The sequence below is a fragment of the Mirounga leonina genome, unplaced genomic scaffold (genome assembly GCF_011800145.1).
Source record: "Mirounga leonina isolate KUSES-001 unplaced genomic scaffold, KU_Mleo_1.0 Mir_151, whole genome shotgun sequence".
Taxonomy (NCBI): domain Eukaryota; kingdom Metazoa; phylum Chordata; class Mammalia; order Carnivora; family Phocidae; genus Mirounga; species Mirounga leonina.
The window spans coordinates 97,009,587-97,034,686 of record NW_023270377.1 but is presented as its reverse complement, the minus strand read 5'-3'; the positions used below and the strand labels follow the sequence as shown (position 1 = coordinate 97,034,686).

At 36.4% G+C, this 25,100-nt stretch overlaps 1 protein-coding gene across 1 annotated transcript in view; it reads right to left on the bottom strand.

The window, feature by feature from the left end:
- The window catches only part of DPP10 (dipeptidyl peptidase like 10), a 513,620-nt gene that overhangs the window by 113,417 nt on the left and 375,103 nt on the right, over window positions 1-25,100 (bottom strand). Inside the window, exons 8-9 of the mRNA XM_035008166.1 lie at window positions 16,776-16,896; window positions 6,053-6,207 (exon numbers count right to left, since the gene is read on the bottom strand). Of these exons, the coding sequence (XP_034864057.1) occupies window positions 6,053-6,207; window positions 16,776-16,896 (276 nt within the window). The remainder of the gene's footprint in view (window positions 1-6,052; window positions 6,208-16,775; window positions 16,897-25,100) is intronic.

Below are 25,100 nucleotides of genomic sequence, written 5' to 3'. Positions count from 1 at the left end.
GACTGACAAAAATCTAAGGAGAATTACAAAAGTGATTTAAAGACGAGAAAGAAAAATCCATGTTCAAGTAATTGGCATTGACAAAACCCAAAGTTGAACAGGACAAGAAGCAACATAATACATTCCACCAATAGTCTGTAATAGCTCTTCAAGGACTGTGTTGTTAGGCTAGTAAATACAACTAGTACAGGGGGAAGGCAGGAGGATGAACGAGTGGAGCCCAGAGGATTTTTAGGGCAGTGAAAAATACTATGTGATACCATAATGCTGGATGCATGTCATTATATATCTGTCCAAACCTAGAGGATGTACAACACCCACAGTGAACTGTAACATCAACTATGGACTTTGGGTGATTATGGTGTGTAGCTTCATCAGTTGTAACAAATGCACTGCTGCAGTGAATGGTGCTGATAATGGAGGAGGCTCTGCAATTGTAGGTGCAGGGGGCATATGCGAATTCTCTCTACCTTTCAATTTTGTTGTGAACTTTAAGCTGCTCTAAAAAATAGAGTCATTTCTTTTTTTATTTAATTAGCCAACATATTGTACATCATTAGTTTCTGGTGTAAACAAAAATGACTAGCACATCTGTGGGGGTGCATCATACACAAGTCAGAAGTTTTGAGCCAAAGGAGTCAGGAAAGTCCTTTGGTACAGAAACACAATGCTATAAAGAGAGATTATGGAAATGGTTTATATAGTGAAGGGCTTCCTGGAAGATAAGCTATGATCCTGCCTCACAGAGAAGGCTCTCACGTCAGATTTTATAAAGCTTTTCATTGTTCTAAACCCTTCAAGTGCCTGGGCACATTTGTCTTGGGCAATTTAACCTTCTACCACACACAGGAGCTCCCTTTCACATCACTCCCATTTCAGTTTAATTGCCATGATCCTCCCTGAAAATACTGGCCTTATCTATATTTTTCAATCTAACCGTTTCTCTAATTTGACCAGGTATATTAAAAATTAGAGCTGGGACGTAATATTCAGTAGTGCCATTCAAAGTATTGATCTTTGACTGGCAGCATCCATCAGCATCACCTAGAATCTTAGAAACACAAATTATGGGCCTCACATAGACTCAAAAATCAGAATCTCTAGGTGTGGGCCTGGATTCTCTATTTTAATAAGACTCTCAGATAACTATAATAATATGTAAATTTACAAATGGACACTGATATATATTTTTTTCAGTAATATATATTATTACTAGTATATGTAGTAATGCATATATATCCAATAATATATATGTTATCATATACATACATGTACACAATAATATATATTACAGTTCAGTGCTTATCAAAGGTGTCAGCCTGCATCAGAATTACCCAGAGAGTCCCTGGGTGGTGCAGTCAGTTAAGCGTCGGCCTTGTTTTTGGCTCAGGTCACGATCTCAGGGTCCTGGGATTGAGCCCTGCATCAGGCTCTGCACTCAGTTAGGGGTCTGGTTGTCCCTCTCCCTCTGATCCTCCCTCCACTGGCACTCTCTGTCTCTAAAATAAATAAATAAATCTTTTAAAAAACAACAAAACAAAACAAAAAAAAGAATTACCCAGAGGACTGGAAGGCTTGTTTAACAAGATTTACCCAGCATTTCTCATGTCATGGGACATGAGAATCTCATTTCTAAGTCTCCCAGATGAGGAAAAGTACCACATTGTGAGAACTGGTTTAGCTTAACCTGTGAGTCAGAGAAGCCTGGGTTTGGACTGTGACTGCTATTTACCGAATATAGACCGTGGGCAAGATGTTAAAGATCCTCAAGTGTTATTTTATTGGATTATCAAAAATGAGACAATACTTTGCTGAGAATATGTCACAAGTCAGAAGTTTTGAGCCAAGGCAGGTTTCCTTTCTGTAGCTATAAATATCTTATAATTTTGTTATATGGACTAACAAAAAAGATTATCTATAAAAATGTCTAAAATAGTATATAGTAGTGAGTTAGAAAGACAGTTTTTAAAACACTGACTTTTCTAGTTGATGAAAAATTCTGCCAATTTTTAAAATTCTTCAATAAGCTCGTTAAGAAAAAAAAGAAAATTAAATTTGATCTTTTTGTCAGTTCTTATCAGTGATGAATAATTTTATGACATCCTTTGTCAAAGACATATATGGTTATTACCATATCATCAGGCAGGTTTTTTTTTTTTTTTAAATGTCTGCAGCTGTGTATGCTTATACGTGTATAGGATCGCTGATATCCCAGTTAGCTTTTACATGGGAACAAATTAAAAGTTGTATACAATGTGGCCAATTTTAGACAAAAAACAAACATCAGGTTGTTTCTAAAATTCAGCCATCCAGCATTCTACAATCTCAATTAGATTTTTATCTCTCCGCGGAGTTTTGAAATTAAGTGCACATTGCAAGTTCATTTGTACCTTTTTTAACATTTGGATCGTTTCAATAGTTTGCAAATTAGAAGAGTTCATTTGTTTTTTACAGTCACATTTGCCAGAAAGACTGCATATCTACAGAATCCTTCCTCTACGACTCTGAAACACAAGCCTCAATAATAATTAACCTTATTTTACTGGCAACTAAATTGTCATTAAACAAGATAATGCTTTAATTAAGAAGATTAACCTGAGGTTACTGAGATAGAACTGTGCATCTCTTTTGTGCTGAATTGCTAATGATAGGGTATTTTATGAGTTCTGAATCATGCTGAATTAAGTAAAATAGAAATATATTTGTTTAGCGTAAGTATTTCATTAGTAAATCTGACCACATTGAGTATTTGCTGCACTCATTTTAATCTAGTTTAATTTGAAGTACAATTTAGTGTGACCTCTATGAATTACTTCAGTGTCGAAAGTACTACTTTTTAGAAGTTTATTACCAAAGTAAGAGCAAATCAAAACAATATAGTTGTTAGTGGGAGAACTAGCAAACATTTTTTTTTTTTTAAACCAGAGTAGAAAATAGTAAGACTTTCAAAGTTCAAGTAATATACCCAAAATGATACTGAAACTTATCTGAGAACAAGGATCAAGCCCATATCTTGTTTTTTTGAGTCCTGTTGTCTTATGTACCTGAGCAGGGATTCCTACTAAAAACCTCCTGAGGACTTAGGTTTCTTTCTCGGCTTGGCCACAGGAATAGCTACCTTTTTTTATGCTTAATACTCCTCAGTGGTAGTCATTAACACACACTCAGGACTTCTACTTTGTATTACAAATCCCTATTTCTCTCTCTCTCTCTCTAAGATGTGAGACTGTCTAAGAGTCCTACATATATCCCACTACATATATAGTTAAGTCATTAGGAGTAAATGGAGCAAACAGAGCTCCACATATATTTGTTAGCTTCACAAGAAGATAATTTTGATTCCAGCTATGTCTTCAGAGATACAAGTTAACCTCTGGTAGTTTTACGGAGAGGGACAGAATCAATACATTTGAGTTATTTCCCTGTTCTCAAAATAACTGTGACTTTTATAAAAGCACTTAGCCTTTTAGAGAGCTTGGTTTGTCCATTCGTAAATGGAGGCAATTGTGAAGAGGTCCAAATAAGGAAAAAAAAGTGAAAAGTCTCTCTGAAAATATGAAGCATATTATTAGCACACCCGATTTATACAACAGCAAACATTATTATTTTATGCCTAGCTTTACTATTAAGAAATATTAAATAATTAATAAAATAATAACTTATTAATAACAAAGTGTCTAGGCTTGTCAACCCAGTATCTTATGAATTAATATTTCTCAGACATTTCTGTGTGTCTATTCGTTTGCCTCAGTCTGTTAAAGTTATGAGGCCTAGGAGTGTCCAAGTTCAAGCAGCCCCTAACTGAGAAGGCAGTTTGAAATACACCTATGGCATCTGGCTCTTACGTTGTGAGTCCTAAGGTCCCCACTCCTCTTGGGAAATGAATGACAAAATGTTGTTCCTCCCCTGGGGCTGGTTTTATTCCCTTTGTGCAGTAAACAAACTAAACAGTTGTGTGTGAATATCTTGCCTATTCACATAGGCTTCCCACAATATGCCACTTGGTTTTGTATTTAAACTGTCAGGTGAACTTTCATTATCATAAGTAAATCAAATGATGTGAGAATTAATACATTTGAGAAGTCTTTTCAGTCATTCCCTGGGGGGAAAAAAAAGGTGCAGCTATGCTATACAGGAACAAACTGTCATTCATCAAACATGACTAAATCTATACTAGAGAAGTCATAAGTCATGTACCTGAAGTACAGTAAAAATCTCTTGGTGAGTTATGATTTTTTTTTTTTGTTAGGTCAAGTTGCCACTTTCTCCTGAAGAGCACTGAGTATATGTGTCTTCTAATTTATATCCAGAGAAGACCCTAAAAATAATATTTGAAAATCATAGAATCAGATTCCTCTCAATCTTGTTGTCCTTCTCAGCTATAAGCCAGTCATTTAATACCACAATCTATGAAAGGAAGGTAGGATTGAGAGGGGGAAAAAAATACAAAAGAAAAACAGACAGTACAGAATCTCACCGAGGAAATGCTCTTCTTATCCCAGACTCTCTAAATTCAAGACTGACTTTCATCCTCCCTCCCTCCCTCCTTCTTTACCTATCTAAGATGTGAGACTGTCTAAGAATCCTCCCTCCCCCACCTTCATTCCCTACTTTAAGTACTTGAGTTTGGTGGATGACAGGAAAATAAGAAAAGTCATGCCTACCCTAAATCATGCCTTTACTGCAAGTATAGAATAATCTGTGTGATGGATAATTTGTCCAATACCTTGCCCAATTAATGTAACACACAAGTTGAAAGGTATAAAACCTATTGTGATTGGGAAACAGTACAACTCACTAAAGGAATGGCTTAAAAATAGCTTCTAAGGGGGACTGGGTAGCTCAGTTGGTTAAGCGTCTGCCCTCAGCTCAGATCATGATCCCAGAGTCCTGGGACCGAGTTTTGCGTCAGGCACCCTGATCAAAAGGGAGTCTGCTTCTCCTTCTCCCTCTGACCCTCCCCTTTGCTCATGCTTTCTCTCGCTCACTTGCGCTCTCTCTCTCAAATAAATAAAATCTTTAAAAAACATAGCTTCTAAATTGAATTAGCAGCCATCTCTTACTAATTAAGAGCTGAAATGTGTAAAACAGTTTAAAATTTTTCCTATAAGACATCTTTACATGATTAATGCATAGGAAGCCTCATTCATGAGCCTTTTTCTTTGTAATATAAACATGGGGAAATGTATTTTTAAAAAAGAGACCTTAAGTTATCAAAAATGCCATACAATAGAAAAAAATCATTACACTCCAGATGTTTTTGCAACCTGCTCCCTACTTGAAAATAGTTTTGCTCACTGGGCAAGAGTTCTGTATTTGCCTCACTCAATAAAACAATTCCATCTATCTTAGCTACGCCTGGCTATAGCTCTACCCCGTCACGTTATAAAGTATGTTCCAGAGTATGCTCTGCCAAAATAATGCTGATGTTAATACTAATACTAATAAATTCTTTATGCTTAGTCTATTCTTTATAGAGATTCTTTATGCTTAGTCTATTCCTTACTGGAGATACTTTATGCTTAGTAAAATTTTTTATGGGAGATTTATAATGTACATTAACATATAATATTTTAAGTGCTCTAAGAAAATGTCTGCAAGAAGTTGGATTTTATTTTTAACTAAGAATTTTCAACCTATGTGACCATGGGACTTTTTCTTCCCTTATAACACCTAGTAACAACTAGAATATAACAAATATTAACACAGAGAATGTACTTTGGAGAAACCTGTGCCCTGGCATAATGTTTGCCCCTTATCTTTTCTCACTTTCTTTCCAAATGCTCGGAAGGCAAGGGAAACAAGAAGGAGAGAATCAAAGAGGAAGCAATGCAGTCAAAGTGGCCGTTCCCAAGCCCTGAGCCATCTCTACTTCTTCCTACCAGAACACTGTACAGGCTACTGAATACTCTAACAAATGAATCTGCCGACCACGAGTGAAAAGCTTCCTTTCGTTTTTCTGCAAAGACAACTTGCTCCTGAAGCAAGGATACTATCAATCAAGTCACTGGTGCAGAGAAAGAGAACACACCAGTACTTCCACGTTACTTACCTTAGGATATGGATACTGCTTTCCTTTGGGATACAATGCTCCAGTAAATCGAGGGATAACCATGTTAGGCACCAACGAATCATTTATCATCAGGAAGGCAAGCCTTTCTCCATCTGGCGACCACCAGTGGGCAATGTGAGAATGCAGAAGTTCCTCTAGAATAAATGAGTGTTATTTGAAACCAACTGTAGAGATGTGGGCTCAGTGACCCACAAACATCTGTCCTTGAAATCTCCATTGCACATATACATTTTTTTTCTATACAGTGGTTGGATTTTACCAACGTCATAGAGAATTCTGTATTTCTGAGTTACCCTTTTAGTCCCAGGAGAAGCAGATGCAATGGCAGGAAAGAATGAAGCAATGAAGTCAGGATTTCATAGACTGTCAGCAGCATGAACAGAGAAAATGAAAGCACTACTGGGGTAAAAAGAATAAGAACAGTAACTGAAGACCGAAATACGGCATAAAACCGTATTTATGTCCCCATTCATTCACATTTGCTTTCAATCATATTTCCATCATCAAACAAGTTAAATACCCACTCTCATCATCGAACAAGTTGGATAACCACTAGACTCATGAAACTATTTTAAGCTCTAAAGAAAGAGAATGAGAAATAGACTGGATATCTTTCATGTGACCCCAGATCCACTATTCACTTGTCTATACCTGCTTTCTGGTCCAGAAAATTAACGTGGGTGAACAACAGCAGAAGGGCAGCCATGCCCTCCAGAGCATGCCCTTTATTATACTATGGCAAGAGATTACAAGGAGGAGAGTGAAGTCAGAGTATGTGTTCCCTTGGCTCTACCCTGAAATGTCACTTCAGTCTAGCTGTGGGTTTTAAATGATGTCACTACCCCTGTCAGTGCACTCTCTTCTGTGAAATTTTCTCCTTTTGTATCTTGTAATGACTCATCTCTATGGTCACAGGGGTGATTATAGCTTGGTTGTTACTAGTCTAGATTATAGCTCTGTCCTTTACGGTTTCACTTTGTAGATGTGGTCTCTTCGTAAATAAATCTTCAGATTACTGAAAGTGCTAACTTTGTACCCTGACAGATACCATGATGAATACCAGTAAGAGACTCGGAAAAGGGACCTTTAAAATTAGAGTTTGAGATTAAGTTGGTGATCTGTATCTATATCCATCTCTATTTGTACTATCTTTGATGTAATCATCTCCTTTCCAGGAGGGAACTGGAGCATAGATAATCCATAGCAATGGATGGACTCATGAGTAATCCATTGTCACTGGTGATGATACAGAATGAAATGCAGATAGAGAGGAAAGGTTTGGGGAGGATAATTGGTGGTGGCACTTAATTGCTACAATCGCGGCAACTGTAAAGATTATAAAATGAAGCTCCCACGGTTCATGTGACACCTCAAGGAGATTCCATAGGGATAAACTGAAATGGAAACCATGTCTGCAAAATCAAGAATACAAAAAAGATCACCACGGCATCTTTAAAGGAGTCCCTCTCTTCTTCTGTTGTTGCAGGCAGATAAGGCAGAGGTCCAAGAGAACATAGTAAGGGTGGCAGAACTACAACACAAATTAGGGGCTCAACTCCAGTTGTTTTTTTAAAGCTAATACAGATATATTGGAGGAGAAGTCCTGGGACACTGGCACCTAGGATAAAGATGCTTGGGTAAACATGTGCAGTATACTCATGCTTTCTGGACCAGTCTCATAAATAACACATTATTGGGGAATGTTGCTGTATGTGTCTAATATTATGGCTGAAGATACTGAACCTCAAAATTCCCAGAAGTCTCCTTGCTGACAGAGGCAACCTCTATCCCAGGGAGCTAGGCATTCTCTGCATTAAGGCAGAGTGGAAGATAAATTCCTATAAAGTTTAAGAGTCTACATCCCTAGAGGAGAGTTTAGAGATCTAGTAGCATAGTATACACTGGGATATCTCTTGTAAAGTGAGAGAAAACTTGTTGGAATTGTACTTATGCAAAAGTAAAGAGGGAATAGACTCTTCTGATTTTGAATAACAGCTTAAACCATATTCACATATGTTGCCCTGTTCTACTTCCCAGATAACCTATAAAGCTGCCTGTTCTGAGCAGAGCTTGTGCAAGAAAGGGCTATGCAGCAGATCAAGGCCATGGTACAACCTTCCCTACTGTCTTTACCTGGTGACGCAGAAGATACACTGCGAATGTAAAGGTGCACGGTAAACAAAGAGGCTGTGTGGAGCTTCTGTCACTCATTATGTGGCAATCAAAACACAGGCATTACAAGCTTTAGAGGAAGGCCATTTCCTCCTGTGCTGATATTCTCCTTTTCAAAAGCAGCTCTCTACTGGGCTCTTGCAGAAATAATTAGCCTGACCATGGGATACCAAGTGGCTATGCAACCCAAACTGCCCATCATGAACTGACTGTTCTCTGAATCACTGACCAACCATAAAATGAAACACATAGAGCAACATCCCACTATAAAATAGAAGGGGTATATATGGGATTGGGTAGAACGCATTAAGTAAAATGTCCAGATTATTGCATCCTCTACTTTACCCTCTCTCCTTCAGCTCATACCTAAACCTCAAGATGTGTTTTCTAATACAAGTTGGCAGGGGAGAAATAAATGCAGGCCTGGTTTATGGGCAGGTTTGCATGATGTACTTGAAGGCTCTGGAATTGGATAGGCTCTGTACCACAATCTGACTGAGGAGTGGCATTAAAAGACTAAAGAAAACATAAATCCTCCCAGTTGGCAGACTTTTGAGCAAGATATTTAGTTTTGTACTTCTTGTGGAAGGAGAATTGGCCTGAAGCATGGATCTACCCTGCCTCATGCACAGTAACTAATAAAAGACCTGATTAGGGTTATGGGAAGACAAAAATTAGTGACAAGGAAGTTTAGAGAAAGATAACTGCATTGACTTATCAGGAGGGGTAAAAATGTAAAAATATGAAGATATTAGTGTCCTACTTAATATCCATCAGAACACACCCATAGCAGAGGAGGCTCTCAATAATCAGATGGACAATATGACTACAGAGTGCATGTCGGTCTGCTTTGGCTCTCACCATTACCTTCCAATGGTAGTGGCTGTCATTAAACTCGACATGGCATTATTTCCCAGCAGGGCCATCTGGCTACCTGGTGGCAGGTAGATTACATGGGAAGCATTCCATCAAGAGGGGGTAGCATTTTGCCATTACAGAGATAGACACACACTCTGGAATAGCTATGCCTCTGCTACTTCAAGTCCTGTCAGTGCTGCTCTTCGTGGGTTCACAGAGTAGCTTGTCCATTACCACAATAATCCACCCCGCACCACCACCAAACAGAAAGTATTTTATAGCAAAAAGGAGGGCAATAGGCTCAGACCATGAGATTCACTGTTTTCTATTAGCTATATGTACCTCATTGGATGGAAGCGTTAACTAGTCTTCTCTATCTCGGTTTTGGTACTATAACCACCTTGAAGTTGGGATGTCATATACAGCATACATGTGCCCCTCTCACATAGCCAGAAAGCATAAATCTAGGAACTGAGGGGTAGAAGTGTAGCATTCTCTACCACTATCACACCATTACTCCACTAGATGTATTTTGTTTCTTGTCTTCATGAAAAGGAGATCAGTGGGTTTAGAAGTCCTCATGCCTAAAGGGGGATTGCTTCCAACAGGGAATGTCTTAATTCTGTTCCTCTGAATTGGAAGCTGAGATTTCCCCCCTGATCATGTGGGGCTCAATAGGACTGGGGAAAAAAAAAAAAAAAAAAAAAAAAAACCTGACAGAATACATAGTACTATGTGTCTGATGATTAAGCTCATCTGCCAGGAAAAATATGTATCTTCACTATACAAAAGAGAGTAAAGAAGAATATAACTGGACTCAGCAGATTCAGAAATACTCCCTTGTCCAACTCGATCTCATTTTCCAATTCTACATTTCCACATTCTAATTTCCATTTCAATGGAAAACTGAAATTGTAGCAACCTAATTAAGGAAAAGAAGCAAAGGAATAAGATTTGGCAAGGATAAAATTTTGGCTTGATCCACCACGTAAATGACCTGTGTAGTCAGAATGCTGGCAGAAGGAAAAGGAAAAATGAATGAGTAGTTGACAGAGGGAGCTAGGATTACCAGTTAAGGCCATATGATAATCTTATTTCTTTTCTTAATGGGGGCATTTGCCCCAAAACCTTATATGAAAAGCACAAGTGTTGACTGTAGTTATAAATTTCAGACAGCTATATAAACTGGACTAATACCACTCTACAAAGAAACAGTAGCAGATGGAACTTTGTGTGTTCTTTCAAGGACACAAAGGTTTTATTTGAATAAATAATAATATCCCCATGATTTCTGAGTTTTTGTTGGCTGTGGCCAATATGAAACCAGACAAATTAAATGAAGAGAATAAAGTTAGTGCATGATTTACTTTCTTGGTTCTCATCCACTGGAAACATGTAAGTCTGGCTATGTTCCTCAACCAAAACTTACTGCTTCTATTACTTCAGAAACTATAGGATTCCCTCCTTCTAGGTTCTAATAACAGCTTACTTACCCTTCTCACTTCAGGTGTTAATGGCTAAATCAATACTAGCCAAGGTTGTTACATATCCCTTGTCTTTGACAAGTGGCCCCTTCATAGATAAAATTTTGTACACTACTTTGAATGTGCCGTTTTTTCCCAATTGTAATCCTGACCCTGATTTGTACAAATTACGTACAATTCATATGAGGAGACATGAGTCATCCACATGACACACTGAGGGGAAAAAAATGCTAAATGCCAACTGAGTGTAAACTCTTAGTCTTATGAGCCTTGAAGGTACAGAGAGATCAGATTGTGCTGTCTAAAATCAACACTCAGGGTTTCTAAAGAAATGGGTTCTATCTAGGTGCTAAAGTGTGTGTGTGCAAGTACTTCTCAAGAATAAGAATGGCCCAGATTTGAGAGCACCATTCAACTGGAACTAGGTATCATCTACTCTAATTTATTTTAGAGTGATCTATGCCTAAAGTTACTCCTCATAAAAAATGCTAAAATAGCAAAGTAGTACACACAAAGAGTTATGTGACTTCCTTCAGGTACAAAAGTAAAGCTAACTGAAATGGGAAGGAGATAAATAAAAGAATCTTTAATATGCATCTGCTTAAGAGTGCTCTTGGATACGCACACACTTCTTTAATTGCAACTAATAAGGACTCTCACTCATGGATTGAAACTTCCTGTGTTAATGATATTATATTATTTACAAACAGTGAATTTCTACAAATTGCATTCCATTCTATTTCAGTGAAGGTTTGGTTCTTCTTTGTCTTTATTACAATGATTAGAAAATCTCACTGGAGAACAGATGGAGTTTTCAACATATGTTGTTTTATATCAAAGACACTTAAAAACATAGCCTCAACACAAAGTACTCACAGAAAACTGACTAATATATAATCATTGTGTTCAGATTAACATGCTATTCTGAAAAGTAAGCTGATTTTATCCATTTGTAGTTTATCAATTTAGACAGATAAGATTTCCTGAGTATGCTACTGCCAGCCAGATGGGTCTATGGTTCATTTTTTTCCCCTTTATTTTCTGTATCTCACTGTCAAGTTTCTTAAAAGAATTGTCTATATTCATAACCTTCTCACTTCTCATTTACACCTCTATCCACTGCAATCTTGCTTCTGGTACCACAAATTGACTGATTTTGCTCTTAACAACTTCTGGTAGAAAATCCAACAGTAACTATGGAATCCTTAGTTTGTTTGACCTAATGAGACTCAGCTTTCTATCTTCCTCTGGCTTCCATGGCTTCATCTCTAATTTTTTCTTGTATCTGTCATTGTCCAGTTTTACTGGGATTCAGTAAGTGCTCAATAAATATTTGTTGAATCAATGAATGGATGAATGTGATTTCCTGTATCCAAGAGAAGGCAGAAAAAAAAGTGAAAATAGATATCTTACATTGTTCTCAGTAAACCACCAAAAAATCTAACAATCTCCATCTGTTGATAAGGATATTGTTTATCCTGTCAATTTTTTCTCTCACTTCTTTATTCTTTTCATTCTTAAAGCTCAATGCAAATACCATTTCTTTCATGAAGCCACTCTATATTCCCCCATTCCATTAGAATTAATCCTACTTTTATTTCTAGTTGGTACGCGGACATGCAGTTCTATTTATATTTCTATTTACTATGCTCCAAATGGTTCTTTATATAATAGGTGTTTACAGGTTTTCACTCCACGAAATTGGAAATGCCCAAAACACAGAAACCCTATTTCTCTTCATATTGCTCTCAAATAATGCTGGAAAGATATATATACTTAATAACTGCTGAACTGAATATCACAGAATTCCTTAAAACACATTTATAAATCATTTGGGCACATTAGTTCCAATATTTTATATGCTCAGATAACTTAAAGTGACAGTCATTTTTTTCTATTTAATAGATTCAATACTTTATGGAAATTGTCAAAGTTGTAGACTTGGTAGCTGTGAACTTCTTTTTAGCAAAGAATTCATCTGATATTTTATTTAGTTGAGTTACTATGTTAAATGCACCAATTTATATCAATAACATGAGATGCATTTGTGTGAACTGTGTTTAAAATGATGTTTCATTTTGAGCATGATGTTTTATTTTTCTTCTGAACTTCACCAACTCTTTAAAACACATTTTATTTTATTTGCCTTTACTTTCCTTAGGAATTTAATAATACTAGGAATAGAGACCAAGAGGCTTTAAAATAACACTTTTAAATAAAAACTCGACATAAGTGCCTGTGATTGGGATCAATAGCCACACTCACAGATTGGCCTGGACCTAAAAAGTTTAAGCCATGCCTTTAAAATGTGCCAGAAAAACATTTTACTATCTTTTGTGTGACTCCTTCTCTAATCTTTTTTTCTATGATATTTACAAAAGGCAAATTTCAACTAAAGAAAGTGGAAAGGTTACATGTTACTTCTTGAGTTTCCCACGCATACTAATTTAGATTGTAATTGATTTCTGTAAAGTAACAAAAAAAGGATATCTCCACACTAGAGTATCACACACATACTGTTGAAGATCACATGCATTCCTAGTAGATGGCACTGTGTTGTGGTGAGTGTACTGAAGGGAAAGAGAAAATCTGGAATCTGGGAGCTGTTGGTACCTTGGCAAAGTGGTAGTGGAGATGAAGGTACAGGGGAGACTCTTGAAACATAGGTTGGGGATGACAGGTGAGGGAAAAATCAGTGACATCCAAATGGCCTAAATCCCTCTGTCAAACCTTAACACTGATTCCCTGATACAGTCCCTTCTCTTGGAGATAAAGCAAGAATTGAGGTAAGTCTATGATAGATAGGGTTCAGAATCTTAGGTTGAGGAAACAGACCAGTTGAAATCTAATGGCTTAGGTCCATAATGTATATCATTCCTTAGGGAACGATGAAAGGCACTGAATTCTAACAGGTAGAGTAGACCAGGAAGAAGTACTGGCTTTGAAGATATACATTCAAGGACCAGCTCTGGCACTCATGAGCTTTGAGGCCATGTCCAAGCCACCTGTCCTCCCTGAGTCCTTGTTTCTTCAGTAAATGAATAAATATGCTAACATTGTGAGGATTCAATCACATAGCACAATTGGAATTGGCTAGTATACCTACAACATAAGAGCCCAAAGGATTGAGTTTAATTTGAATGGCAAAAACTGTAATTTTTCCATTTTTCTTTTGGAAAGTGTCAGACCTACAGTGTTATTCCAGAGTTTTTGTCCTATTTGTCCTATCTATGCCCCAACACAGTGTTCAATTTCCACCCAAATATATAGAATTTTATGCTCTAATTTTATTCTTTATTTCTATTAAGAAAATAACCATATTTGTCAGATAATGGTCTTTAATTTCTCTTCTGGCAATTTCCTTAAAAACATAATGCCATAAATTATATAAAGCCTTACATAAAGGACAAAGGCCCAAGGCATGTTGTTTAGTTGTCCAGTCAGTATATTATACATTGAGTTAACTTAAAAGTTCTTCGATGTTAAGGATCACATTTTGTTACCCAAGGTAGCGTGCAGCATACTGTGAAGCACCAGTGTTCCCACGAAATTATTCTTTCCCTCCCTGAAGCCCACTACTCTTATAAATGCTTGCTGTGTCTGTTACCACTATTTACTAGAGATCCAAACCAGAAGCCAAAGAATCATTCTTGACTTCTTTTCATCTACCCCATCCATTTAACCACTAAGATCTATCTGTTTTACTGCCTCATCAACTTCAGAATCTTCCCTCCTTCTTCTTGCTTTAACCCTAGTAATATTACTCATTATCTCTCAAGAGAACACAGAAAAACTTCCCAGCTTCTCATTGGTTCTTTCTGCTATTCAATCCAGCTTTATACTATAGTCAAAATGATCTATTTATATGGAAGATGTAATATTGACACTCCCTTATTTGAAAAGCTCTATTAGTTACCCCATTCACTAGTGAAAAAATAATTGAAATCCCAGATTATTTTTAGGGTCACTGTCCCTTGGTTCTTGCTGCCCTCCTTTTTCTCAAATTTTATGCCCCAATAACACCAAGCAGATTTTAGTTCCCAAGGCACACACCCTGCTATTTAACCTTGCTATGCTTTTGTAAGCTTTTAACTCTTGCTTAAATTTCCTTACCTAGTTTCTTCTTCTTTTTTTAAATTACAGTTTTTTATTTAAATTCCAGTTAGTTAACAGACAGTGTAATATTAGTTTCAGGTGTACAATATAGTGATTCAACATTTTTATATAACACCCAGTGCTCATCACAAGTGCCCTCCTTAATCCCCATCACCTATTTAACACATCCGTCCACCCACCTCCCCTCAGGTAACCCTCAGATTGTTCGCTATAGTTAAGAATCTGTTTCTTAGTTTCCCTCTCTCTTTCTCTCTCTTTTTTTCTTTTGCTCATTTGTTTTGTTGCTTAAATTCTACGTGAGTGAAATCATATGGTATTTATCTTTCTTGACTGAATTATTTCGCTTAGCATAATACTCTCTAGCTCCAAGAATTCATTCTTTTTTATGGCTGAGTAATAGTCCATTGTATATATATGCCACTTCTCCTTTATCCATTCATCAGTTGATGGACACCTGGGCTATTTCCTACCTACTTTCTTCTTATACTTCTTAATCTTTCAGGCTCAACTCAGAGGCTTTCTCTTTTAGGAAAATGTTTGCAAATCCCTAGAATCAGCTAAGTCTCTTTTGTTCTTTCATAGAATCCTGTGTTTACTGTGATTTGATTGCTTGTCACACTGCACGGACATGGTTTCTTCATCTATCAGGGTCTCACACAGTACTGACAATATTTTGAAGATGAAGGGCATCTCTCACCTAACTCTTCTACATCAGAGATGCTTAGTTTTTGCTACCTAGATTCCTGGAACCACCCAAGTTTCAATTTTGTTTTCCACCTATCTCTTTAATTCATTGGACCATCTCAGACCCCTCCAATAATTTATCCTTTCAAAATAAGAAAGCCAGAGTCAGCTTCTGACACTCTGAACCAAAGAAGCCCACTTACCATTTTGTGCTTCTGAATTTTTAAAAATTCAGAACATAATTATTTTTATACTTCCAAAGTAGTTCCTACTACTCCTCAGAATAAACTGTAGCCTCTAAAATATTTTGTTATTCGATACTGGCATACACACAAAAATATATTATAAATATACATGTACACATATGCATATAAATATCAAAGGCTACAGTGTCTCTTCATTAATAAAATATCTCCACCCAGCAAAATGTCTCTCTTAATGTAAGGTACTTTGTTTTGTTCCCTATCATATCTCAGCACCCTTACAAATACTTGTAACATAGTAAGTCTTTAATAATATCTGTTCAATGATAGAATAGATGAATAAATGAATTAGGTAAGTGATTAACTTTTCTTACAGAATTAAAAATATTGACTCTGAGGTAGAAAGATTGCATTTGCCAATATTGCTCAAGAAATAAAATTTATTTTCTAGATGATCCTTAGCTTTATAAATTCTAATCAAACATGACTAACTGACTTTAAATCTTGATGTATTTTGCCAAGATCAGTTTCAGAGTCTGAAACTTAGGTATTAACCTCAAGCCTTGAGTCTTCCCAAGGAAATCTGTACCTATAACCCAGCTGACAACTGGTGCATGATCAAACTGGATAGAGGTTTTCATTACCTGATTCCTTTTTATATTCTCAGCCATCATGAAAACTTGAGTCAGTAGTTATTACAAATAACCCTTTGGATGGGTTTTATTTTGCTCCACATGCAATGGCTTTTCAACTGTGACAGACTGTTCTTAATGGGAATGACTTAAAATCGAGGGGTTTTCATGAACTTTTTGAGCAGTAAAGGTTTTTGTTTCTTCTTTTCCATCGTCAGAAAAACTCAGCATTTAATTCCAGAGGGACATAAGATGATTATTAACTTTCATTAGTTAAGCATCACAAAAATTAAATCTACCTAGCCTGAACAAAATGTGTATGTATGTATACACAGACGCACATACACACACACACCCCTCAAGTGTGGTAGATGTGAATCACAACCAGCCGAAATATAGCACATGCAAAGACATGAAAGCATGAAGGCCATTTTGAGAGGAAATAAGAGGAAATGGAGCTGTAAGTATTGTTCTAGAATGAACAGATTTCTCTCAGATTTTGTATAAAAATATGTTGTTTGTGTTCTTTTGAAACTAAATCTATTCAACTCACCTTCATATAACCAGTCAGCAATCCCATTAAAGATAATTCCTTCTTTTCCAGAAGATGTCAGTCGCAATGAACTGCTCTTTATATCAGGTTGATAGTAGATATTATTTTCAAAAATATAAATCTGAATCCAGAAACATAAAAAACAAACCAAAAAACGCAACATATTAGGAAGCTTTTTAAATACTTTCATACTATAGGATAATAGCTGAAGAGCTAAGTGTTGTATTATTTGCCTGCTTTCAGTTTGTGTTTATTTAATACAGACATTTGCACTGCTTTCAATTATTAATGGCAGTTTCCTTCCTTATCACATCAATATCAAATTGTCACTTAGAAATTACACAGTACTGGTATTGAAGCATGTAAATCCATATTTTCAACAACAATTTTTCATCTACTTAATCTCTTTTATACCACAAAATTGATTTGGGTTTGAGATAACACTTTGCATACTTAAGAGACTGATAAACTACAATGGATGCCATTTTAGTAATAGCCAACTACTTAAAAGCTTCAGTTTGGGGTCTTTAACTTTTACAAAAATGGATTTGGTCATCAATAAAATAATCTCTACAGAATCTTTTTTTTTAAAGGTTTTATTTATTCATTTGACAAAGAGAGAAAGAGAGTGAGAGAGAGAGAGTGAGTGAGAGAGAGAGAGAGAGAGAGAGCACAAGCAGGGGGAGCAGCAGGCAGAGGGGGAGGGAGAAGAGGCTCCCCGCTGAGCAGGGAGCCCAAAGCAGGGCTCGATCTCAGGACTCGGGGATCATGACCTGAGCCAAAGGCAGATGCCCAACCAACTGAGCCACGCAGGTGCCCCTCTAGAGAATCTTTCTAATTCCATCCAGCTTGACTCACAAATACCCTGATGAAAGGGTGGCAAAATTCCTTTGAATTGATAAATAGGACACACCCTGCTATGCTCCACTCTTCGCTGGCAATTCTTTCGTAAATAGCACGTTATTAATAATGACCATGTGCTTCAGGGTTCAGGAGAGAGTTCTAATTTTAACACATCACAAAGTCTTCCAAAATAATATCATCATCAACAACAGCAGCCCCCGCAACAGGAACAACAATAGAAATTAAACAGGGTCTGTCCACACAAAATAGAATTCAGGATAAAATTATCGACAATCCACGTTCAAATATTTTTAATGCCAAACATTTCAAACTGCTGGTCTGTGTGATAATATAACCTTCAGAGAACCATGTTTCATCCACATGTTGGGGAAACAGAATGTTATCTAATGGAAGCCAAATTTCTATCTAGATTGAACATTCTACTAGGAAGGTAGAAGACAGCCTAGAGCCCTTGTGTTCCAGCATGCTACAGGACAATTACATAATAGCAAATGGAGCAAACACTGGAACTTCGTAGATTGTAAATCTTGGTGTGCAAAATGATAGAAGCAATTTTAATATCCAGAGGATTTCATTGATATTCTACTTTCATTCTGATGATTTGGCAAGTATATAACAGTGAGTGGATCTAATTAATCATTTCAACACTGCATGTCATTTACCTTACAGGTGAGAATGCCAAAATAAGAAGAATTTTTGAGGGGTGAGGGTGGGGGGAAAAAAGATATAACACAGTGTTCAAAAGAGAGGGCTATATCATCAGGCAGCCTAAATTTGAAATCCAAGGGACTTATACAATTTTCTTAACCTTTTTAAATCTCAGTCCTCCCCTTTATAAAATGTGGGTAAGTCTCACACCTGCTGTGAACATGACATGATGAATACAGAACATATAATCCATGTGACTTTTACTAGAAACCGGTAATTCGGTTCAAAATCCTAAGCTTTATGGAGGCTACAAATTCTAAATCAAAATAAAACTTCTACAGCTTAAGCCAATGTGTAAATTATCCCAAACTACTGACCAGCATTACATACTATGTTGGTAAAATATGGACCAGGAGCAGCAGAATACTAACAGCAGTAACGCTAGTACTAATAGTGGAAAGAGGAGAGGTGATAACAAATGATATTTACTACTTTCACTTCATTTAGAAAGTTTTCAAGTGATGATAGGAAATAAGAAATAAGCTTATTATTGAAACCATGTGGGTCATACTTAGCTGAAAGTTTGAGAACTATTATCTCCGGTGTCTGAAAACTGGACGGAAGTTGGCCTTAATGACTGTCACAATCCCTTATAATAGAAAAAATATATTAACTTTATTCTAGCCATCTAAAGCTTAAGCTTTACATCTTCTGTATACTACCTCCTTTTGCCTTTCACAAATAGTATGTGAAATAGGCACACAAAGTCTTCCTTATTTGGAAGGAATCCTCTTTTCTGTACCTGAAACTTCTATTAGGACTTGTAAGCAATAACGGTTCAGATCATTCACACCCATGCCACTTAAGCACATGTGGCTATTCTTAGGAGTAGAGGTGACTTAGTCCAAAGTAAGATAGCTCCAGATCCTCAGCTTTCTGAAAGGAACAAACTCTACGTCAAAACAATTGATAAAACCTCCACGATTTCAGCAGATGTATAAATTATCCAAAACCATTGACCAGTAATTACATTTATATTTGAAGAACAGATTGGATGATATTCAGAATCCATATGAAACTGACATCTGCTTCAATGTAAAAGAACAAGCAATATGGAATCAGAATTTTAATTCCATTTGCTGAAAGCTGCAATACCAAGGAATGTCCACAAGATCTTTTTTTGATGGACAAAAGTTAGTGACTGCCTTCATAAAAATGTACATTTATAATCTTCTTTTTTATTTTTTAAAGATTTTATTTATTTGAGAGTGAGCAAAAGAGAGAGAGAGTGCACAAGCACAGAGGGAGAGGGAGAAGCAGACTCCTGCTGAACAGAGACACACCCCCCCCTGCCCCCAGTATGGGGCTCGATAACCAGGACCCTGAGATCATGACCTGAGCTGAAGGCAGACACTTAACAGACTGAGCCACAGGTGCTCCTTCTAACTTCTTTTAAATAGCCAAAGGTTTTCCTTGGATTATATTAGTTTCAAATAATAATCACAAACTGTAACTACTAGCTTAACAATATGAGAAGTGCAAATATTCACAGGTACTACCTGGGCACTCTGATAAAATTAAACTGGATCCAGGACCGCCTGGGGGGCTCAGTCGTTAAGCATCTGCCTTCGGCTCAGGTCATGAGCCCAGGGTCCTGGGATTGAGCCCCGCATCGGGTTCCCTGCTCAGCGGGAAGCCTGCTTCTCCCTCTCCCACTCCCCCTGCTTGTGTTCCCTCTCTTGCTGTGTCTCTGTCAAATAAATAAATAAAATCTTTAAAAAAAAAATTAAACTGGATCCAAATGTCAATCATCAAGGGCTGCAACTAGATTTAAATCACGTTGAAAATATGACAAACACTAATGCCATTTGTCCTAATGTTACTGATTAAGATGTCATAATATTTTTGATACCATTAATCAATTCCTTCAATGAGCCACCTAAACGGTATAACAAATAGGAATGGATAGCTATTTGACCATTTTACTCTTCAATTTAGATAGCAAGCCAACTATCCAGTTTTTCAAAATCAATATTAATACACTTACAAAATTATTCAAAATTGGTAAAGTCTCCAGAAAGGGAACAGGAAGGCAACTGAAGTACTATGTGCTGAGTCATGATAAGTTAAGAAAAATGTAATAAATGTTATAAGAAATTAATCACTGTGTTAGTTGATACTGGTCATTACCAAGTGATTGGACATAGCGGTGTCACTTCTCTGCAGGAGTCTATAATGGCCAATTTTTCACCTTTTCTTCCCACTGCCACAACCACCATCGATGCTTATGATGGTGGATACCTCAGGAACTTGGAATGCTGGGTGAAGAGGCTTGGAGCAAATCCCCTCCCCACCCCTAGCCAATTTGTAATGGACACACAGAAAGAAATGAACATTTGATGTTAAAAGTTGTTAAGATTTTGGAACTGAGACTAATTACAGTGTAAATTAGCCTACTGTGACTGGTCAACCAGAGACAATGCCTGATAATAGCAGACTCTTGTGAACTTTTAACCAGATTAAAAAAATAATAATCAAAATAAAACAGGAGTATAATTGAATATTAGACCTATTTTTGCTGAAATACTACCGAAAAGCTATTCCACCTTCACTGATTCTCATAATTTTAAATCAGAAAACTCTGAATCATTCAAAAATCCCCAGGCACTATAATGATGTTAGAGGATCTGTAACAGTCTAGTTGGGATAGTATTTGGGTTGCTTTCTGTTGTGACTTGCTTTCTGGGGAAAAAAAAAAAATTAATTAAGAAACTATCTCAGATAATAGATATTGCTGGCAGGGATATAGTGAAAGGAGTCCTTTCCTATATTGATTGTGAAAACAAAGTGGTATGCCCTTATGGGAAAGCATTATGACAACTGAAAACAAAACACAGCCCATCTCATCAATCCCAAACCTGGGACCTCACCTTGTAGGGGGAAAAAAAAAAAAGCACCAATATGTAGAAAATGCTGATGCATGATATTTATTTCAACAGTGTTTATGATGGCCAAAAAGAAGAGTCAAAGTGAAAATCCATCAAAGCAAATGCCTGGATGGATTATGATTCATCTACATCATGTTATAACATCAAGGCTTTGTGGAAAACAAAGTAGTGTTACATGAATTGACATGGAGGAGTTTCACTGAGATATTGTTAAGGGACAAAGACACAAAACAAAAAATTATTTCATGCACTAAATAATTACAATACTAATACAAACTTATACCAGCAAGAATCTCACCAACAGATACACATTGGTCATTGTCTATTGGTAGTCAGCTCCATGCCTGCCCCTATATAGTCTTTGATTACTGTGGGCCATTAGAAGCCCAAAATTCATATTTCCCAGACTCTCTTGTAAACTAGTCTTCTCAGCTTGTTTGCTAGATGGGTTCTAGTTACTTTCTGAAAAAAGGAGAGAGTTGGTAGTTAGGAATTGAAGGCATTTGCCTTTGGCAGTTGGTCTAGCCAAGTTCAGCCATAGTGGTTCAGTGATAGTTTATAATATTTACAAATATTATAATATATATGTATGTTTAAAACCATGAAGAAATTATAGGGATACATATTTACATATGTATTGTATATATATACAAATGTATACATTCACATAAATCTATGTATGTATGACTGTGACTCTGGAAGGATATATGCTAGCCTTTTAATATGGTTGTATATATTGGAAGGTGGATATACAGTGAGAGAGAGGAATAAAAAACAGGTAATCAAACAGAAAAGACTGGGAAAATATGCTAAAAAGACTTGACTACATTTGTACATGTATGTAAATTATACAGGTTAGTATATGTATAAATAAAGTACCAACAATAATGTCAGTGATAATAAAAAATAATGACAGTGATATAGAAATTAGCCTGGCATGTAGGCTACATGAACAGTAGGTGATCCTTTTTATTAATTTTTATAAAATTTGAAAGTAATGATAAAGGGTATCTTCTTAACTTGGAGTAGGGTTTTTCAACCTACTGACATTGAGGACTAGATATTTCTTGGTTGTGGAGGACTGCCCTGACATTGTGGGATGATTGGCAGCATCCCTTACTTCTACATACAAGATGCCAGCAGCAGCCCCTTCTCTCTCAACCAAAAAGGTCTCCGGGCATGACCCAATGGTCCCCTGGAGGAAAGGGGCAGAATCACTTCCAGTTGAGAGCCATTCATTTTGAGGTAAGTCTTTTGCATGTGTATGTTCCATAAATGAAATAATTTAGTTTAATTTCCAAACCTTTAAAAGCCAATTTGCAATTTGTTGTTCAAAAGTACTCTGCTAAGTGTGCCTGGGGCTATAAAGATTTTAATGTGTAGTCCCTCTCTTCAAGAAGATTATAATTTTATGTGAGAGATAGGCAGGTAAACTCCTAAAATCCAATGAAAAAAAAATACACATCACAAGGCTTAGCCATGAGTGGCAGAGGTCAGGTGGGGGAAGAGATTCCTGAAGACATTTATGAGATACTGAACTTAAATTGTGTCATAAAGGACAAGCAGTGATTTCATAGGATAAGGAAGGTAGAGAAGATGAAATGTCAGGCTAAGAGAACAGAATGAGCTAAATCCAAAACTGAACCACTATGGAAATATTAGAAGAATTGTACCTTAAGATTCAGGAACACCTCTACATACCTATGACTGTCTAAAAGTTAAGATGGTGGCCAACCATGGAGCAGCTTGAACACTAGACCAAATGGTTGGAATCCCATTTTTTCAATAATTGACAGCTGTAAGTTTATGAGCAGGTGAGCAATTAGAAAAATAATTGGTGGCACTAAATGAATGGAAGGTGGAAATGGGAGACTCCTGGCAGGATGATTCAAATATTCTGCTTAATAGGGACAATAATTGTAAAAATGGAGTCATTAATCCTACATATGACTTCCTGCTTGTGTCTAAAACATTTGTGAACTCCAATGCCAATGTTTTAGTATCTCCCACTTGGACCCTTTAAAGCTTCACTCTCCAGAGTCAATCATTACAGTTTTTAACACTAGATTCATACCCCTCAAACCATATGCAGTCCTCACCTTTTCCCCTGCCCATAGAGAATCTAAATATCCCGTCCACCAAATCCTTGCTCCCTTCTGGCTTCTGGTCCACCAGTTATACTCCAACCTCACCATACTCCCAGGCCCAACAGTGGCCACAAAATTTGTGTGGAACCTTTGCCTTCTGCTTTACCAGGAACAGATTTTCTATTTTCAATCATGCCTGCTTATAAAGAATTTATATTAAATATTTGTTATTAAAATGAATTTAATATAATAATATCTTGGAAATAAGTGACACAAAAGAAGATTCTGCAGTGATTTGGAGTCATTGCTAGTGTCAGATGTTACTATTTTTCAATAAATGAGAAAGTTTCATCATATGGACAGTATTAAAACATAATTATGCATACAATTATTTTTTTATCAAGACAAAAAGGAAGACTATAAAAAATAAATCACCTTGAACTTCATCATACACATAAGCTGTTTCAAGATACTTAAAATGTTTTTAATATATAAAAGTATTTGAAATATTTAAGCCCTATTCCATTAATGAATCTAGTTTCACTGAATTTGAAATAAAATTTTCCCCTTTAAGCAATATGCTAACATTTAAGTCTAGGAAACATTGTGAGGAATAATTCTTTAAAGTCTTTAAGTATAAACTTATAAATAAAAAGCCCTTATTTTGATTTATGGTACTTAAAATCTTTGGGTAACATGAAAGAATATGAACAGAAAAAAAATGGAGTGGTTTGGTTTTACAGTTAGAATGGCTAAAACGAAAATGGGAGCCAAAAGTTAAGTGTTGCCAAGGATGTAAAGAAGCTGGAACTTTCATGAATTCCTGGTGTGAGAGTAAATTGGTACAATCACTTTGTAAATCTCTGTAACAGCCCTTATCAGAGCAGAACATCTGTATAACTGTATGACTCAGCAACTCCATCCAAACGGTATCCTAACAGAAACGAATATGGATGGATGGATGGATGGATAGTTTTACATATATTTAGGAGAACAGGGACATATATATATATGTTTATATATATATTTCTACATATATATACATAAATCAAGACATATATACAAGAATGCTCATAGCAGTGCTATTTATAACTGCTAATACTGCAAGTCAGGGTAAAGACTACCCTTGGAGGGGAATAGTGAATGGTAAAGGGCAGAATAGGGGTCCTGGGATATAAACAATGTTCCCTTTCTATTGTGAGCACTATGTAGATGGGAGTGCACACAAATCATACTTGCTACATGTATGTTAGAACTAAAGAAAAAGGAAAAAATAATATGCAGAACTTTATTAGTAAACAATTCACTTAAAATACTACCATAAAGATTACCAATATTTCACTGAAAACTACAGTGCATCATTCAACTTTATAAAAATTCTGTTTCCTTAATTTGCCAGTATGTAATAAATTCTAAGTGTCCATTTATATAATGCAAAGTAAAGCTATGAGCACAAGTTAAATAGTTTGATTACCTCTGACATTTTGGCTTTGAATAAATCTCTCTGTGGGTTATAGAGTACTGCTTTCATTTCTCTGCAGGGCCATCTCTCGGATATAGAACAACTCACTCAAATCATTCATGTCACCTTTGCACCAGTACCTGGCATTCTAGAGATATAATCACTATCAGAGAACTCTCATCCCTTGACATTTGCAATTATTCATATCAGGAAGCCCTTTCAAAGAGTTCTTATTTCCTAAAACCTTTACAGAACATTATGCATTTTCAAAGAAGTGAAATATATCCCCTTATCTTAAATTCATAATTATGTAAGT